The sequence below is a fragment of the Carettochelys insculpta genome, chromosome 29 (assembly GCF_033958435.1).
Source record: "Carettochelys insculpta isolate YL-2023 chromosome 29, ASM3395843v1, whole genome shotgun sequence".
Taxonomy (NCBI): domain Eukaryota; kingdom Metazoa; phylum Chordata; order Testudines; family Carettochelyidae; genus Carettochelys; species Carettochelys insculpta.
In genome coordinates, this window is record NC_134165.1 from 5,903,366 (window position 1) to 5,915,694 (window position 12,329).

General features: G+C 57.6%; 1 protein-coding gene across 1 annotated transcript; it reads left to right on the top strand.

The window, feature by feature from the left end:
* Positions 1-4,017: 4,017 nt before the first annotated feature.
* LOC142003317 (resistin-like) lies at positions 4,018-9,034 on the top strand. Its single transcript, XM_074980162.1, has 3 exons — positions 4,018-4,160; positions 8,309-8,386; positions 8,768-9,034. Exons 1-3 carry the CDS (start codon positions 4,040-4,042, stop codon positions 8,899-8,901), a joined length of 333 nt encoding a protein of 110 aa, XP_074836263.1. The 5' UTR covers positions 4,018-4,039; the 3' UTR covers positions 8,902-9,034.
* The last annotated feature ends 3,295 nt before the right edge of the window (positions 9,035-12,329 follow it).

Genomic DNA, 12,329 nt, shown 5'->3' on the forward strand with positions numbered 1-12,329 from the left:
AAAGGGAGCACCGAGGGTATAGCCAATGCCCTGTCATGTGGAGTGGGCCCTAAACTTCCCCAGGTCACTGGCTAAGTGACCCCACTCAGTTTGGTCTGGAATGGTGTAGCCAGACAGAACCCCCCCTTTTGCTCTGCTCCATCTTGCCTTGCCTAGGTGCTTCAGAGCACGAAAGGGTTAAAAGGAACAGCCCAGCCCTGGAATGCCCGAGAGTGAGAGCGCAGATGTGCTTATTTTAGCCACAGTCTTTGATGCTCCAGAGCAAAGCTGATAAGAACAATGAGCTAAAAGACAGCCGGGCCTCGGACTGCCCTTGGCTAATTACCATCAGTGGATTTGCCTGCACACTTGGTCCCAGACGGAGGAAAATCTCTGGCCCATTAAGAAACAAATGACTTCAACTGTCTCTACTTTGCAGGTGTGAACTAAGCCCTTGAACTCCCTGTGAGAACCAGCATCAGACAGTTTAATTCAACTGGCACTTTTTAAAACAAGGAAGAAGCGTACGTGACCCAATCGGTATGACAGAGGGGTCCGGCAGACCCCCTATTTGAGCTCCAATTATCTTTCCTGCCGCACAGGAGGGTTATGGTCTTCCGAGGTCCCAGGGGACGCCCATTTCCTCGAGAAAAAAAGGAAAAAAGACTTCTTCCCGAGGAATTGAGAGAAGACTGGCCAAGCCACGTTGGTAACGCAGGGGTGAGAATAAGACCTGCTAGGTATTTCACCTTTTGCTAGCTATTTGTAATCAAAGTATAAACCTTGTAACATCGCAATCACAAGAGCTTAACTCGTTAGATAAACAAAGTAACATTGTAACCACAAGAGCTTAACTTGTTAGTTAAATAAACAAAGTAATTGATTAAGTGGTAACCTGACTCCTCCTGTTACTGTGCAAACCGAACACAAAACAAAGAACCCAGCTGCTTTTCAGCAGCTCTAAGCCTGGTCACCGGTGAAATGTATTGAGAGCCAGCATTGAGTCGTGCTGCCTCCACGGAGCAGGCTCTTGGGGCGCCCGTCAGCCAATCCTGGCTGCCCGCTGCAAAGGGATTATATCCTAGCAGTTGAAGTCTCGGGTGTAGGAGGCTGTCAGTGCAACCTTGGGGCACCCGTCAGTCAACTCTGGCTGCCCACTGTGAAGGAACTCTGTTCTAGCAGTAAAAGACTAGGGTGTTTAGGACGCTGGGGTATCCGTCAGCCTGCCCAAGCTGCCCGCTGCAAAGGGGTTCTGCCTTAGCAGTTGAAATCTCGGACGAAAACAAGGGCATAGTTGGTATCTCACCTGACCATCGGCTAACAAATGGGGAAGAGATGTGATATAGTGGGGGATATGGGTGTGTATGTGTGTGTGGCCCACAGAGGGTGTGGGGCTCCTGCTGACAGTAACCTGGTGACCAGGTGACACCTCTGTACCGCAGACAAAGGGGGAGGTGGAGCCTGAGGGGGTTGAATTGGAACTGGGAGTTGGAAAGCAGTTAGTCTGGGCTGGGAGAGAGAGAGAGAGAAAGAGAGAGAGAGGGTAGGGGGCAAGGCCCTGGCTCCAGGGGCCTCCAGGGGCCCGTTGGGGCCTCCTCTCCCCAACATGAATTGGAATGACTGTCTCTGCCTGGTGCACTGACTTCTCCATACAGCGCTGTGCCCTGGTGGCTAATAAACCTGCTGTAGTCCTGCTGAGTGGGAGTCATTCCCCAGCCTGCGGACAGGGTGCAGCGCTTGGGGACCCAGGAACCCCATCACACAGGGCCATGCTGGGCAGCCAGTCCTGCTGGTACATTTCAGCCCATCCTGCTGCTTCCCTCTGCCCCGTAGCCACAGGTGGAATGTCCAGTGTAGGGACCCACAGAGCCAATGAGCTAAGGCAAGTCCAGAGCCGCAGCAGCACAGGAGGTGAGCTGGGCTGGCCACATGGATACAATTCCATTGGGGACTCAGAGCACACACACGGGGCCCTCCCACCTCCTGTGCTACCCTGGCTGCTCTGCTGGTTTTACTGTGCTTGTGCCAGCAAATTCATTTCTCCTCCAGCTTCATCCCAGAACTCCCCATTACCTCCTTTATCTCCTAGCTGCAGGTAGCAGCTGCCTAACCCAGGCTGTCCTGCCTTCCAGCAGCCCTCTTACAAAACTGGGAAATTTCCACATGGGGGGAGCCCAGCGCTGTCCAGCCCATTGGAGACAAAGTCTGTGTGGGTCTAATACCACCAGGTAATGGACTTCGGCCAGGGGAGTGTTTGTCCCTGGCCATGAACAGCTGGGAAGGTGTTGGACAAACAAGAGAAGTTGCAAAAAGACATTCTTTGTTAGGAACAGCCCTGGAGTTGCCCCACACTTCCCGGACAAGGGAGGCAACTGTCAAGCAGCCAATGGGAGTGAAGATTTCACCACCTCAGCTCCAGGTGGCTCCTATTTAACAGCTGGGTTGTGAACGGGGAAGCAGTGACCTGTAGGATTGCGCCAGTCGGTGAGTTTGTGCCAGTGGTCGGGCGGGAGGCTCCAGAGCCTGGGGCAGGTTGGGGACACTGCTCCCGCATGAGCCCGGCTCCCAGGGCCTGGGCCGTAAGCAGGGTGCCTGTGGTGTAACTTCCAACGGCACCATCTGGTTCCAAGCCTGGTGGGGAGGCTCTGAATCCAGGGCAAAGCGACTTCCTCTCCTTATAGCAAGGGATCAGCTGGAGGTAAAGTTCTGAAGAGCAGCTAAGGGACTTAGGAGCCAGCGTTCCATTCTCAAAAGTGACTTAGGTGCCTATGTGCGTCTTGAGGCACTTAAATGCCTTTGGCTATTTGGTCCTGAGGAGCCTTGGCTCACCGAAAGTCGGTGGGAGCAGGGGAGGCAGCAGCCTATGTGGGCACCTGGGCAAGGTGTTGTGGTTCCGGGGTGGGAGGGAACTGGCTCTGCACTGCTGGAAGAGGCGGGACCTTGCGTGAAAGGTGCGTGGCCAGGGCAGCCAGCCCTCCTGGCTGTCCAAAACCTGACCCTCAGTGGAAGGCGACGTGGACGGCAGGTTAGCTGGAATCAATCCATTACCCAAGGGAGGCTCCTGGGTGAAGTGTCGGCCGTGCAATGGACACGGCTTTACCCTTCTGGTTGCCAGGCGCTGGGAGCGAAACAGTCACAGGGCGGAGCAGAGCAACGCGACTATTTGTGGGGCTTTCGTTTTGTTTTGGGGAGGGGCCGGGGGGTCAGCTCGCTAGGGGTGTAAACCTTTACTGGGAACCCCTCCTGGGTGTGCGTGTGAACATGCAGCCCCCAGGCACTCGGTCCCCACTGGCATTGTGGAGGCAGAGCTGCTCTGCTGTCCCCTAGGATGGAGGTGCCATTCCAGCCCTCCCCAAAGCGCCCCCTTACCAACCTGCCTGCCTCCCCACCCCCCACCCACGGGTTCCCACACCCAACCCTTCCTCCCTCTTCCCTGCCATTACATTCCCCCACCCCCGTGTCCCTTCCAGCCCCGGCCTTCTCCTCCCCACATCCCCTGCACCCTCGGGCCCACCTGTCCCCCTCCCCTGAGCCTCACCCCCTTCCCTGGCACTGCGGCTTTCCCTCATGGCTGGGCCCCACTCCATGGGCGGTGGGTGAAGGCCCAGGTGGGAAAGGCAGGTTCCAGCCCTGCCCCTCCCACCTGAGGCCCCGCCCCTTCTAAGACCTCCCTCTCCCCCCACCCTATGGGGCCCAGCCCAGCCCCTCCCCAGGTTACTGCCCCCCATACCCTGACCATCCCCTGACCCCTCCCTTAGTGTCCCCTGCCCCAGAGGGCATCATGGCCCCACCCTTCCCTGCTGGGAAAAGCTCCAGGTAGCCTGAGAGCTGCACTGCCAGGACATGGCCCCAGCCCTCCCTGGGCGGCCAGAGAGCGTAGGCAGTTTTGAGAAGGCAATTTCCACCCCTGCACCCACTCCTCACCTGTGCTACGCACTGCCCTGGCCCCAATCCACTGCCGTGTGTGCATCTCGGCTCCAGCTGCCAGTTCCAGAGGGCTCCCTCCTGGGCTCTCATGCGTTGGCCGGGTCTCTGCCCTGCAGGTGGCTCAGCATCCCGCATGATGAAGGCTGCCGTGTTCCTGCTGTTCGCCCTCCTGGTGCCAGCGTATCACACTGGGGCTCAGTGCATCATTGACAGTGTGGTTGATCTGAAGGTGCAGGCAGCCATCAGCAACATAGGTAACTGTCTGTGGGACCATGCCCCAGTGTATGGGGCTCAGGGATGGGGCTCACAGCTGGGGGGCATAGAGCAGGATTTCTCTGCTGAAGGTGAAACTCTGCCCTGAGCCCTGCGACGGGGTGAGGACCCTGATTTCACAGCTCCTCATGCTGGAAGCTGCCCAAGATGCAGTTTTCCTTCCAAACTGGCTGATTCTTGCTCTGTGTTGTAACTGTCACTGCACCCCTCCACCCCCCCCGTCCCCTCCCCCGCCAACACAGGGTGTAAGGAGCCGGCTTGGGAGCTCACCGCAGCTTGGGCAGATCCATCTTCTGAGAGTTAGACAAAGAGTCCTGGGACCAAATAGCCCCCCCGGGAGGTGGGTATGTCCTAAAAAGCCACATGGGGGGGTGGAACCAGCCACATATAAGAGCCACATGATCTGTGCCCCAGGCTGTGACACTACTGAGCTCTAGGGCAGTGTTTCTTAAGCTTTTTGAGACCTAAGAACCCAAACAGTAATGGTTTTTGTGCAGAACACCAAAGAAAATTAAAAAAATAAATAAATAAAAAACAGCAACACAAACAGCAAAACTAAACTGAAGTAATTTAATTCGGTACCAGAGCAATGAAGAAGTAACATGGTGTCTGCTTTCACATAAAATCTGGCATAGCACAAAATATCTACCTGTGCTGCAGGTCATTACTAGTTGCTTCACTGCCTGTCTCACCCCTCTTCTGTGGAATGTAGTTTAAGAAATGCTGATCTAAGCTTGTGACTTTGGCTTGAACAAAGATTCTGGGGTCCCAGGTTCAATATCCTGCCAACCTGACTGGGTCAGCTGCCACTTCCAGCCAGCCTCAATCAGTGTGTAAGGGGGCAGATGGACTATTCCTCAGCCCAACACAAACCTGATGTTTCTCTAGTTCTACTGTAGTAGCTGCACCCTGGACTGCCCTCGTGTCAGGAGCTGCACTGAATGGGCTGAGGCCTCCCCTGCCCCGAAGGGATGGACCATTATCTCCATTACACACAGGGGAACTGAAGCCAGGGAAACTAAGTGACTCACAAAAGGTCACACTTGGAGTTAGTGGCTGAGGCAGGAATTAAACCTACATCACCTGTGGCCAAGCCTAGTACCTTAGCCACAGACCTGCTGGATTTTTCGGTGACCCAATGGGAGCCTCTGGTCCATGAATTGCCATCTCCACAGCTTGTGCTGCCGTCCTCCCAGGGCTGGGTGGGTTTATTTGGGGGCGCTGTGTCCATCTCTCTCAGGTGGCGGCTGGTGCATTCAATGGGACTGTGGGGGGCAGAAGGGGGGCGAGAGCCACTGAGCCAAACTGGAAACTCTGTATGGAATGGAAATCTCTTCAAGCTGGAGGCTGGGGGTGCAGCAGGACCCCAGTTCCAGCCCCGAGGGGTGTACCGGCCAGGGGAAGCAGCCAGGAGCTATTCCTGCTGTCTCCATCCCTGCCCTTTGCTCACAGCCTGGGGGGAGGTTTCGTGCTGCCAGGCAACAGGCATCAAACCCTATGTGATGGGGTTCTGGGGTCCCCCAAGCTCTGCACCCCATCCGCAGGCAGGAGAGTCTCTCACTCAGCAGTAAAACAGCAGGTTTATTAGCCGACAGGACACAGCATCATACAGAGGAGTCAGTACAGCCGGCAGAGACAGCCAGTCCAATTCATGTTGGGGAGAGGAGGCCCCGAGGGGCCCCCAGAGCCGGGGCCTTGCCCCCTCCTTTGTCTCTCTCTCTCCCTCAGCCCAGACTAACTGCTTCCAACTCCCAGTTCCAATTCAAACCCCTCAGGCTCCACCTCCTCCTTTGTCTGCAGTACAAAGGTGTTACCTGGTCATCAAGGTTACCCTCAGCAGGAGCCCCACACCCTCTGTGAGCCACTCACACACACACAGGTATCCCCCACTCCATCACATCTCTCCCCCCTTTCAGACCGAACTGAGCAGGGTCACTCAACTGGTGACCTGGGGAAGTTCGGGGCTCTCCCCTCGTGACAGGGCATCGGCTGTACCCTCAGTGCTCCCCTCGATGTGCACCACCTCCACGTCATAGTCCTGCTGGGGGAGGCTCCAACTCAGGAGCTTGGTATTGGCCCTTTTCATGTGATGCAGCCGGGCAAGTCCCTTTAGTTCCCTTGGGTTGGTTGGTCTCGCTGCTTCAGCCCCGGTCCGTCAGCCACGTTCTCAAGTCGGGCGGGCAGAGCCCATACAGATGCTGCAGCACCAACAGATTAAACAGGTTTTTTGTGGTCTGGGTCCTGCCCCATCTGACCACCACTCCATACAGCTGCTCCAGCCAATGTTTGGAATTCAGTTACAGTCCAGTAACGGAAGGTACAAATGCTTCCATCCTTGGCATTTAGCCAGACCACCACAATGGCTGTGTGCCTCAGTTTCCCCTTTCATGCCACACAATAGGTTTGGAATGTTTCTTCTCATGTCAGAGGTTGCAAGACTGGAATGCTCTTTTCTGGTGGATCCTTCTCCAGCCACCCCAGGCTGGTGAATCTTCCTCAGACAATGGGCTAGTTTCATCATTGGCACCTTTTCCAAACGCAGGCTCTGCTCTCTCCCCAGGCTGCTGCTGTTGTTTAACACAGACAGACAATGGGAGACACTTTCTCCTTTGTCCCAGCCCCCCCGGCTGGTCTCCACACACACACAGAAGGTGAAGCAGCTTCTCTTACAGACAACTTGCCATTCCCAGTGGATCAGCTGCTTTCCTGCACAGACACACAGGCACCTTCCTCGGCCCAGGCCTGGAAAACTCTTCGCAGGTCTGTCTTGGCCACTAGTAGATGATGGGTTGGAATTGCTCCTTCCCTCCTTGAGCTGTGGTAGGCCACTTGGTTCAGAGCTCCAGGCAGTCCAGGGTTCCCTGCCCCGATCCGGGCTCACCTCTGCAGGATTTTCCTTAACCCTCACCTCTGCCACTGCACATCCACGCTGCCTTGTCCAGCTTCTTTAATCTAGATTCGGTTTCCAGGTGCTGCCACTTCACAGCGGAGTTGCTGAGCGTGGTTGCAGGCTCTCAGGCTGATGCCCTCTGCACCCCACGATTCCTGGAAGAATCCCTTCAGTGTGCCAGGCTCCTTGTGGGTCACAAGCTCCCCGGGGTTAGGCCGTAGGCCCCTCTGCCCTCTGGGACCGACTCCAACAGACTCTCAGAGGAACCCCTTCTTCAGTGTGACACCCGCTATCAAGGACCATGAGCACACTGTCTTGGGAAGAACTCATTCAGCGTCAGCCTCCTTGTAGGTCACTTGTTTTCTGGGGGTTGGGCCCTCAGCCCCTCCACCTTCTGGGACCGACTCCAACAGATTCCCAGGAGTAACCCCTGCTCGGGTGTGACACCCCCTCTCGAGAACCACGACCGCAGTTGCTTGGGTTCGGCCGCAGGCCCCTCCGCCTTGGGGACTGCACCTCACTGCCCTTCAGCACACCTGGGTCTCGCAGGCCCCACTTCTTCCGGGGCCCCAGTCACTTACTGCTGGATGCTCCATCCTCGGGGTGCAGAACATCCCACTGCTGACACCAGTGTGATGGGGTTCTGGGGTCCCCCAAGCTCTGCACCCCATCCGCAGGCAGGAGAGTCTCTCACTCAGCAGTAAAACAGCAGGTTTATTAGCCGACAGGACACAGCATCATACAGAGGAGTCAGTACAGCCGGCAGAGACAGCCAGTCCAATTCATGTTGGGGAGAGGAGGCCCCGAGGGGCCCCCAGAGCCGGGGCCTTGCCCCCTCCTTTGTCTCTCTCTCTCCCTCAGCCCAGACTAACTGCTTCCAACTCCCAGTTCCAATTCAAACCCCTCAGGCTCCACCTCCTCCTTTGTCTGCAGTACAAAGGTGTTACCTGGTCATCAAGGTTACCCTCAGCAGGAGCCCCACACCCTCTGTGAGCCACTCACACACACACAGGTATCCCCCACTCCATCACACCCTAGACCTGCAGATTTCAGGCGAGGGGTCTCTATAGCCTCAGCTCCAGCCGTACGTAGCCCAACTACAGCTCGGGGGGATGAACCAGAGTGGGTTACACCCGGCCAGGGAACAGCTGGGACACAGGCAGCCTCTCTGCACATAGGGGGATGGGGTGGGGAGGACGCAGTCTTTCCTTTCACACGGCGATGCCTCTTGCCTTGCAGTGTCCGCTAACCTGGCCAAGGCCAAGCTGCTCTGCCAGGATGTTTCTGCACGTGGGGATCTTGTCACCTGCCCAGCAGGTAAGAGCGCTCTCCTGAGTGCCCACAGGCCCAGGGAGGGAGGGACCCCTGGTGCACAGAGCCCACACTGTCTGCTATCCTCTCTGGGGCGCTGGGGCAGGGATGGGCCACCAGCCTGCCTGGGCCTCCCTGCACGTGGGCTGCCCAGTGCTGGCACAATGGCGTGTGCACCACTCCTCAGTCCCTGGGGCACTGGCTGCTGAGGAGCTGGGACAAGGTCTGTGGGGCCTCCCTTGTCTGGTCACTGGCTCATCTGCATGAGACACAGGGACAAGTCCCAGAGCTGGGGAGGAGCAGAGATCAGGGCACTTTGCAGCCCCCCTGGCTCCCAGCCTGCCACCAGCTCTCCCCTAACCCTGCCCCTCCACCGTCTCCCCACAGGGTACAAGCCCACGGGCTGTGCCTGCGGCATGGGCTGCGGCTCCTGGGACATCCGCTCCGACTCCATCTGCCACTGCCAGTGCAGTGGCATGGACTGGACGGCCGCGCGCTGCTGCAGGGTAGGGCTGGAGTGACTCGTGACATAGCCTGGGTACCAGAGAGCCCTGCCTGGCCTGCTGCCCCTGCTGCCTCATCGCTCTGGGCCCTGACACAGCCCCATGCTGTGCCCCTCACACCCTGCAATCAATAAACTCAGATCTGGTCTGATGAGACTTCTCTGGATTTGTTCTTCCCCTTCCCGCCAGCACCCCAGTACCTGGGACCATGGGGCAGAACTCCACCGTCCTCCCATTTCACCCATGGAGACCTCTGTCCCAGGTCAGGTCCGGCTGCCCCTGCCAGTGTTCTGACAGAGAACCCCCAGTGCTGTGAGCTTCCCTGGCTCTCAGCAGCCTGCAGCGACCGTGTCTCGCCTGGTGCACTTCTGGGCACTGACTCGGTTACCCCTTCACAGAAATGGAGCTCCCCAGTCCGTCACGGTTGTCCCCCAGGCTCAGCTCTGATCCCCAAAATGGTCAGTAGGTAAAAGACCCCCCGTCTCCCAGAACTCCCCTAGGCCGTGGGCCGGCTGGGTCCCTGGCTGGGCCGTGTGACCAAGGGAGCGTGGAGCGCACAGGTTCCAACGGAGCCACGAGAGCCCAGTGGTCACTGGGATCTGTGTGAATTTGGGCAGTGGGGATCCTGCAGCAGCCGGGGGGAGGGGTGATCAGGTGCCCTTCCTCATTCGCTGGTGAAACTGAATAAAGTCCTGAATGAGATTGGCCTGGCCCTTTATATCCTTCCAGCTCTGCCATCACCCGCCTCAGCCTCCCCGGGCCTCCAGACCATCAGCGGGGGCCTGGATGTCCAGGCCAGCCCCTCCCCCGACAAAGCCCTGGGATCCAGGCCACGGCTTGGAGGTCTTGGGGAGAACAGGGAAAGTCGGTGGCAAGGGGAGGGAGGAGCCCAGCAGAGAGGGCAGCTGGGCCCCCTTCCAAAGGACATTTGCAGCCTGGGGCTGTGTGATGTTGTGGGGGATGAGCATGTGAATGTGAGTGGCTCACAGAGGGTGGGAGGCTCCTGCTGAGGGTAACCTGAGGACCAGGAGACACCTCTGAGCTGTAGACAAAGGGGGAGGTGGAGCCTGAGGGGTTTGAATTGGAACCGGGAGTTGGAAAGCAGTTCGTCTGGGCTGGGAGAGAGAGAGAGAGAGACAAAGGAAGGGGCAAGGCCCTGGCTCCAGTGGCCCTGCCGGGCCTCCTCTCTCCAACATGGATTGGACTGACTGTCTCTGCTGGCTGTACTGACTCCTCCGTGCCCTGCTGGCTAATAAACCTGCTGTTGTCCTGCTGAGTGAGACTCACTCCTGCCTGTGGACGGGGTGCAGAGCCTGGGAACCCCTGAACCACATCACAGGATGGTACAGGTCATTCATCCCCTCACACAGATTTCGCAGCGGGCTGATCCCTGCAGCTCTCCCCACTGGCTGCTCCCCCAGTGTCCCAGCCTGCACCGTGGGTGAGCCCAGCCCCACAGCCAGAGGCGACGTGTGGGGGGAGGGCATGGAGGGTCAAGTACCCCCAGGATCCCCCAGCCGGGCCGGGGTGGGAAAGGGGCTTAGTCCTTCTGGCCCTGTTGAGGGTCCCCCGGCATGTCAGCAGCTCTCTGTGAGAGCCAGGCAGGGAACAGAGCTCGTAGAGAGCCTGGCTGGGAGACAGTGGCAGCCTGCTCCCTGCCTGGCCTCCACTGTCAGGGATGGTGGTCTGGCACCACTGACTCCCATAGACCTACAGCTGATTTACATGGGCTGGGAATCTGGCCCCCCTGAATCCCACAGTGCTACAGCTGACTTACACCAGCTGTGGGTCTGATCCCGCTGATTTTCATGGCATTACAGCTGGTTTACATCCACTGGGATTCTAGCCCCATTGACTCCCATGGCGCTACAGCTGTTTTACACTGGTTGGGGATCTGGCCCCATTGATTCCCATAGCACTGCAGCTAACTTACACCTGATGGGGATGTTCTCATTGTTTCCCCTGACACCACAGCTGATTTACTCTGTCTTGAGACCTGGCCCCACTGACTCCCATAGCAGTACAGCTGATTTACACCAGTCGGGGATCTGTTGACACCGACTCCCAAAACACTACAACTGACTTACAACAGCTGGTGAGTTAGCCCTGTGTTTCTGCTCCAGACCCTGCAATAAGGGTGTGATTCACCAGACTGTTCCCATGATCCAACTCCCATGGCTGGGCAGTGGGGTGGGACCCACAAGCCCCAGAGCCTGTGGGCAGCTCTGGCTTCAGGGTCACTAGCTGAACTCAGTGGGGGCTGGCAGCACAGATAGGGCTGCATGGACGAGTTGGGAGAGTGGGGGCCTGGTTGGTGGTGAAGGTATCGCTGTGGGATTTCACCTCTGCCAGAAGTGTGCCTGAGCTCCGGGACCGCATGTTGGAGCCACACACATGGTGTTTCACAGGGTTCGACTCTGCCCTCACTCAGCTTTCCTGCCAGGCGTGGTCTCCAGCTCTTACACTGGCCAGAGCAGTTCCCTTCCTGTTTGGGACAGAAAATTTTACAGCTCCTGGCAGAGCAGAGACCGGGCTCTGCCCATGTGAGCCGGGCACCTGCCTCTGCATCCAGTGGGACAGGGCCTCCCAGCTTTTCGTGCCTGTGGCTGATGGATGGACGGGCTCCCAGTCTCCTTGCAGCGCATCTCTTCCTGGATCATGTCCTGTGTGGGAACGTGCTGCGACCTGGCTACGGTCGCCCACTGGCACATCCTGTGTGAGTTCAGGCCTCTCCACGGCCCTCCTGCTCACGTGCCTCTGCAGGCAATCTGTCGAGCTGCAACGTGGCCCTCTGGACGCACTTTCCTGTCGTACTGTGCTGTTGTGCAGCTGTCCAGGCGGGACGCAGCCTTGGGGGCCACTGTCCTGGAGTCCGCCAGGCGTGGACTCTGACCCCCTCCTGGGTTTGGCTTGTGAATCACTGAACTCAAGTAGATCTGAGCAAGCACTGGAAGAAGAAAAACAGCTCGGTACTGCTGTAACTTTTTCTGCAAGACGTGTTGCCCATATTATTTGATTTCCGCCCTCCTGCCCGACTGTGGGAGTAGCTGGCAAGAAGGAACTGAGGGGTGGGAAGGTCGGGAGGGTCATATATAGGGCTCAACACCAGCGCCACTGCAGGGGGCTCCCCAGCCGACCCAGCAGGTAGCAGACAGGCGAAGATTTCTGACAGTTGAGCACGCAGCACACACACCAAATTCGAAGAGATCTGAGCCAGCCCTCAAGAGCAGGCCAGAGCCTCTCAAGGCCTTCACAGGAACAAGCACAAAAGAGGCAGTAAAGTGCTTGAAACCAGATCACAGGATTATTGTGCTGAGATATCCTCTGCCCCCTATCACCCTAAGCAGAGCAGGGCAGGGGCATGCGGCAGATTCATCTTGTTTTCTCCCTTGCCATATCACTCTGTTCATCCCCTAACACCCTATGTATCACTCAGTCCATCCCTG

Bases quoted from the DNA above. Each gene is read 5' to 3' on its own strand.
- LOC142003317 (XM_074980162.1), top strand. From the start codon at position 4,040: ATGATGAAGGCTGCCGTGTTCCTGCTGTTCGCCCTCCTGGTGCCAGCG. The intron at 4,161-8,308 runs GTAACTGTCTGT...CTTGCCTTGCAG, and splicing joins GGCAGCCATCAGCAACATAG to TGTCCGCTAACCTGGCCAAG. The intron at 8,387-8,767 runs GTAAGAGCGCTC...GTCTCCCCACAG, and splicing joins TCTTGTCACCTGCCCAGCAG to GGTACAAGCCCACGGGCTGT.